The 6356-nt window shown below is 44.6% G+C and overlaps 1 protein-coding gene across 1 annotated transcript in view; it reads right to left on the bottom strand.

Moving 5' to 3' along the window:
- Positions 1–1121, bottom strand: part of LOC121580556 (microtubule cross-linking factor 1-like) — a 148188-nt gene extending 147067 nt beyond the window's left edge. The window contains exon 1 of the mRNA XM_045224658.1: positions 791–1121. Coding sequence (XP_045080593.1) covers positions 791–961 — 171 coding nt within the window. The 5' untranslated portion in view covers positions 962–1121. The remainder of the gene's footprint in view (positions 1–790) is intronic.
- Between the last annotated feature and the right edge of the window lie 5235 nt (positions 1122–6356).

The following is a 6356-nucleotide window of genomic DNA, read 5'->3' as shown; positions in this document are numbered from 1 at the left end:
AAAACTATTCACTTTCTTTGCAATATGAGATTGACAAAGAACAAGATTATTATTACGTAAAAATTTTTTTATGATGAAAGACATTTACATTTCAGTCATTTCACATTTCAGTCATTTCAGTCATTTAGCAGACGCTCTTATCTAGAGCGTCTTACAGTTAGTGAGTGCATACATTTTCATACTGGCCCCCCGTGGGAATCGAACCCACAACCCTGGCGTTGCAAACGCCATGCTCTTCCAACTGAGCTACACGGGGGCTTGATTTAAATTACATGTAGCTCAGCTGGTAGAGCACGGCGCTTGTAACGCCAGGATAGTGGGTTCGATCCCCGGGACTACCCATACGTAAAAATGTATGCGCACATGACTGTAAGTCGCTTTGGATAAAAGCGTCTGCTAAATGGCATATTATGATTATTATTTAAATGATGAGAACAGAAATAACCTGATGGTAACATAAAGTCCAGAGTAGACTAGTAGGTTCCTTCACACAACCAGAGGGTAGTCAACTATATCAACAGGAGCCATCAAGGAATAGCAGGTAAATGTCACTGCAAACCAACAGTGAGGATCTGAGGGGATCACTGAAGTGATTCAAACTGTGATACAGTGAATCACTGGCTGCAAAGATAACACTATAATCAATAGAGCTAATGAGGGCAGCCTACACGGACTACAGTCATTGGCGCTGCAGAAACACCAGCATGGATTACACACGATGCATTGCAATAAATAAGAGACAACATGATAACTTTTGAGAAATAGAAATCATTCCCACAGCCTCTTTTACCTTGAGGTAGTCGTTTTCAGAACGAAGATCTTCAATTTCCCGTAACAAATCCTCCTCGATGATCTCCTTGCTGTATTCCAGTTTCATAAATTGTGCGCTTGTTGAGGATTTCTCCTGTTTACTCCCATCTCCTCCGTGACCGTGAGCACCTGCTCCTGGAGCCTGAGACATGCCGCCCAACCCCGCTGCTGCCACTAGCACACCCGCAGCGCTACCCTCCGCGGCGCGCAATGAAGCCCCACCACGACTAGCAGTAGCCCCTGCCGCGTCTGACGCCGACGCTCCTGCCTGCAGAGGATAATCCGCTCCCACCTGATCCCTGTCGCTGGCCTCAGAGCCCTCCGAATCCCCATCGCTGCTGGCGGCCGCGGCCAGGCGTTGTTCGTCGGATAGGGGCTCGGAGGGACAGTCGGAGAGATCGGAGCTGCTGTCCGTCTGACTGACCCTGCCGAAGTGGGTAGCACCGGTTGGGACGCGGATTGGGGAGCCATGGCTGGGCGGGCCGCGGTGAGACGCGGCCAGAGCGGCTATTTTACTCTTCTTCTTTGCTTTGAGGGCGAGGTGTGGACTGCTGCTGCTGCCCGGGAGCGGTTTGCTGGCGGTGGTCGTTTTATGCTCCGGGGCTGCATGTTGGATGACCTTAACGGTCTTTTTCGTGACGGCGGAGGACTTGGTGCTGTGACTTTTCACCGCGGCTAGTTTGTTGTCCTTCGCTCCGGTTGCGGTGCGCCTGGTGATGCGGCTTTGATTGGATGATACGGGCACAGGAGAAGAGTGCTGCTGCTTGGTCAGTTTGGGGGATTTTGGTACGATAGCCGTTGGTTTGGGCGAGGAGCGGGAGGAGTGGACATCCTTCAGGAACGGCCTGGCCGGGGACGGTGCTCGGTTTAACCGTTTCTTATCCAACTGGTGGTTTGGCGGTTTGGTGGGTTCGCTGGTTCCAGAGCCATTGGAGCGCTCCATAGTAGAACTCCCCGACGACACCGGTGGATAAGAGGTGGAGGAGGGGAGGAGGGGAGGAGGGGAGGAGGGTGATCAGTCCACAACACACAGCAAGAATACCCCTGACAGGCGACAGCAGAAACACGGTCCCTTGTCTCCCCATGGCTCTTCTCATCACTCTCCCGGTTGGTGATGCACACCCCAGACTGTCCTTTATTCCGGTATTATTGCGTTCCGTTTGTTAGATAGATGATCCTATAGTCACCAGGTTGTCATTGTACTCCCCTCTATGGTAGTAGCCGGGTGGCTCCGCTCTGTCTCATTGAGTGAAGGAATCGCTGCAATGAACGTGATTATTGTAGAAACCGACGCGAGACAGATGGCATCTGCAGTGTTCCTGGTAGTAAAGTATAATGTTTTGGATAATTAATCCAGTCGTTTTCTTATTCCCTGATATGATTCCTTCATTCTGCCCTCTCGTCCTCTCTCTCTGGGCCCCTGTCTGTCCGTGGCTCCCCGTATTTTGCCCTTTCTCACTCGTTCCGTCTATCTGACAGGGAAAATCTGCAGTCGCTGCGGTCTCGAGCCTGACGCCGGCCGCGCGGTGGTTCCTACCAGGGCGCATGCGCTTTATTTCTCACAAGTACCGAAAACACACCCCTCGTTTTTTTTTATGGCTCCCAGGTCAGAAGTGCCTTCGTGCGCATGTCCCAATGTCACACACATCAGTTACGCACGGGAGACAAGCACGCCACATTCAAAACACACAACTTAAGATGACTAATATCAAGAATTGAATTACAGACATCACTCATCCACCACCTCTCCATACCCCCTTAAATTGTATTATAAAGATAATTATTTTGTCCTACTACACCTTTCTAGAAAATAAGCAGGTGGTTGTTGTGGAAAGGGGAAATACTCCGAGATGGTTCTGAAACAGGTGCTGTGGGGTTTATAATGGTTTCTACATCTGAAACAGGTGCTGTGGGGTTTATAATGGTTTCTACATCTGAAACAGGTGCTGTGGGGTTTATAATGGTTTCTACATCTGAAACAGGTGCTGTGGGGTTTATTCTGAAACAGGTGCTGTGGGGTTTATAATGGTTTCAACATCTGAAACAGGTGCTGTGGGGTTTATAATGGTTTCTACATCTGAAACAGGTGCTGTGAGTTTATAATGGTTTCTACATCTGAAACAGGTGCTGTGAGTTTATAATGGTTTCTACATACCGAAATGCTTACATCAACAAACTGAGTTTGACATAACAAGTAGAGGCAGAAAAAAAAACGTTTAATTCACATAAATCACTTTCAAAGAAGAATATACATTTTAGTAGGTGGTCCTCTGTAGCTCAGCTGGTAGAGCACGGCGCTTGTAACGCCAAGGTAGTGGGTTCGATCACCGGGACCACCCATACACAAAAATGTATGCACGCATGACTGTAAGTCGCTTTGGATAAAAGTGTCTGCTAAATGGCTTATTATTATAGTAGTGTTTCAATTCACTTTCAGGTGGTCTAATGGTGACATAGCAGCATAAACGCTGAAAAACAGCCATCCGTACTCAGTAAGTTGGGTAATTAAACACACAGCCCTGTCTAAATGCAATGCAAAAATACACATTTTTAAACTCCTAAGAACAGCCCATAGCCATGATATATTGGCCATATACCACACCCCCTCAGGCCTTATTGCTTCAATCTCTATGGAGGGACAGTTCATTTCAACTTAAAAGGAGAGCAAAACCAATGGAAGGTGGTCTAATGGTGAAACAGCAGCATGCCATCAACACATTGAACAGAGCAGTTTTTTCACACAGCAGTTTGGGTAATAAATATATATCTTTATTCGCACTTCATTAGTTAAAGAACGCCAAAAGTTGTTTAATACAAAGCAGGGTTGAGGTCAATTCGAATTGAAGTCAGTCAATTCAGGAAGTAAACTGTAATTCCAATTCAATAATTGAAAAAAGGGCATCTATTTTTCAATGACTTCTAAGTAATCTGAAAAGAAGCCATTTATATGAAAACATTTTAAATGTTTGGATTTTAAATTCATATCACTTCCTTAAGTGACTGACTTTAATTCGAATTAACCCCAACTCTAATACATAGTGGTCTTTAAAGATGGAATCTGCAGCAGGAGAAACAGCGCCACAGTCCGCCCCCCCCACAGCCGTTGTTATTGGTTTTGTTTTGTTTTGTTGATGAAGCAGTGTTGGGGAGCATCAAGGTACAACAAACCGCAGTACATATGCTGCTGTTCTATCGCACGGGCAATGATGTCAGAGGGGGAACAGTGTTTGTTGTATGCGGTCACTTCTTTGTTGTTGTAATATCTCAAACAGAGGGGCAGTTTTAGCAGATTACAGCTTTAAAAGGACGCGTGTTCAGGTAACCGCCAAAATAAAGGAAACGCCAACATAAAGTGTCTTAACAGGGCGTTGGGCCACCACGAGCCAGAACAGCTTCAATGCACCCTGGCGTAGATTTTACGTGTCTAAAACTTTTTGGGAGGGATGCGACACCCCGTTCTACCACGAGAAATTCCATCATTTGGTGTTTTGTTGATGGTGGTGGTAAACGCCGTCTCAGGCGCCGGCTCCAGAATCTCCCAGAAGTGTTGAATTGGGTTGAGATCTGGTGACTGAGACAAAAACACCCACACCTTAAACCCTCTATGGTCCATTGAGACTCCTCTTTCAAAAGACTAGCCCTGGTAGCCAAAATAATGGAGAACTGGGCATTTTTATACATACCCCTAAGCATGATGGGACGGTTATAGTATGACACCGGAGAGTATAGAAAGGCTCGTCTGTAGAACAGAGACGATGGTCAGTGCCATGTTTAATCAATCTATCCATCTATCAATCTTTTGATTGATTGATACTTGATCTGACTCCTTCTCAATCGAACAGTCTAAAACATGTAACCAGGAGTGGAATTGAAGGTAAATCACCACTGTTGTATTACTGGGAAAATGGCGGATTTATACATGTCAATTCCACCCCCGTATGTACACCCCTAAGCACCAGAAATGCTTCCAAGAAAAACAAACAAGAAAAACAGAAGAAAAAAAAACATCCTTGAACTCAAAATAGTTGAATCCACAAAGAAAAACAATAAAAAGAGCGAGACAGTTCAATTAGAGTTCACGTTATCGAATCAGGTAAGGTTGGGTATTAGGGCATTTCATTCTAAAGGATGTACTGACTAGCCAATCAGCAATGACCAGTGCCTTGGGGGTTGGACCAGTATAGATGCTTACTGCTGTCAGGATCAGGCATATCTATAGGTAAATACATTAGCCAATCGATGATAGCAACACAAATTGCAGACAAAAGGCCGTTCTTAGATCATGCCCTCCATTGTCTAGGATTGTTGTTGTTGTTCTTTTAGTTGATGCCAAATCCTTTTTACTTCAATGTATCTACAGGTAACTGCTAAAATAAAGGAAACTCCAACATAAAGAGTCTTAACAGGGCGTTGGGCCACAACGAGCCAGAACCGCTTCAATGCGCCTTGGCATAGATTCTACAAGTGTCTGGAACTCTATTGGAGGGATGCGACACCGTTCTTCCACGAGAAATTACATCATTTGGTGTTTTGTTGATGGTGGTGGAAAACGCTGTCTCAGGCGCCGCTCCAGAATCTCCCGTAAGTGTTGAATTGGGTTGAGATCTGGTGACTGAGACACACTTTAAACCCTCTATGGTTCTTTGAGACCCCTCTTTCAAAGACTAGCCATGGTAGACAACGTAATGGAGAACTGGACATTTCTATACATGATCCTAAGCATGATGGGATGTGAATTGCTTAATTAACTCAGGAACCGTAACCTGTGTGGAAGCACCTGTTTTTCAAACGTTTCCTTTGTTTGGCAGTTACCTGTATCTTAACTATGCATGTTGACCTAAAACTATTATGTGCATATTGATACGACAACATCTACATGTTTTTCAGACAGATATGTGGATAGAATCCCATGGAAACCAATCTAGACAACAACCAATTTGAGTGACAGTCTTCTTGACTCAAAACAATCCAACATTTCCATCTCTCAACATTTCATTTTTAGTTGGGTGATAGGCCTCAGATTGAAGATTTACCTTTCAAAACAACCATTACTATAATGACAACCGGCAGGATGTCCTCTAAACTGGTCCAAAACCGTTCCAAACATATATATCTTTAACTTCACAGAGATTTCGATTATGCATCACCAAACTTTTCCGATAACATTTTCTCTTACAGCACTCTGTCTGTCTAAACGCAACACAGAAATAATAACACTGATCACCTTTAAGTGGTATTTCCACTTAGGGGAAGTGAAAAGATGAGGATAATAACGTTACGATGACAATATTAGTTTTTAAAAAAAAGTGTACTTCAAAAGCAACACGTTTTTGCAGTCTGTACAAAGAGAGAACCCTGTGACTGACTGTATGTAGACACCTCTTCTCTTCATAGACTGACTGTATGTAGACACCTCTTCTCTTCATAGACTGACTGTATGTAGACACCACCTCTACTCAGAGATTGACAGACAAACAGGGGATTAATCCAATAAGAAAAACGTGTTTTTTCCCCGTTGCAAAACGTTTTGGTATAGTGTGCACTAA

This window comes from Coregonus clupeaformis, chromosome 14 (genome assembly GCF_020615455.1).
Source record: "Coregonus clupeaformis isolate EN_2021a chromosome 14, ASM2061545v1, whole genome shotgun sequence".
NCBI lineage: Eukaryota > Metazoa > Chordata > Actinopteri > Salmoniformes > Salmonidae > Coregonus > Coregonus clupeaformis.
The sequence above is the reverse complement of the archived record's forward strand: the minus strand, read 5'-3'. Positions and strand labels throughout refer to the sequence as shown.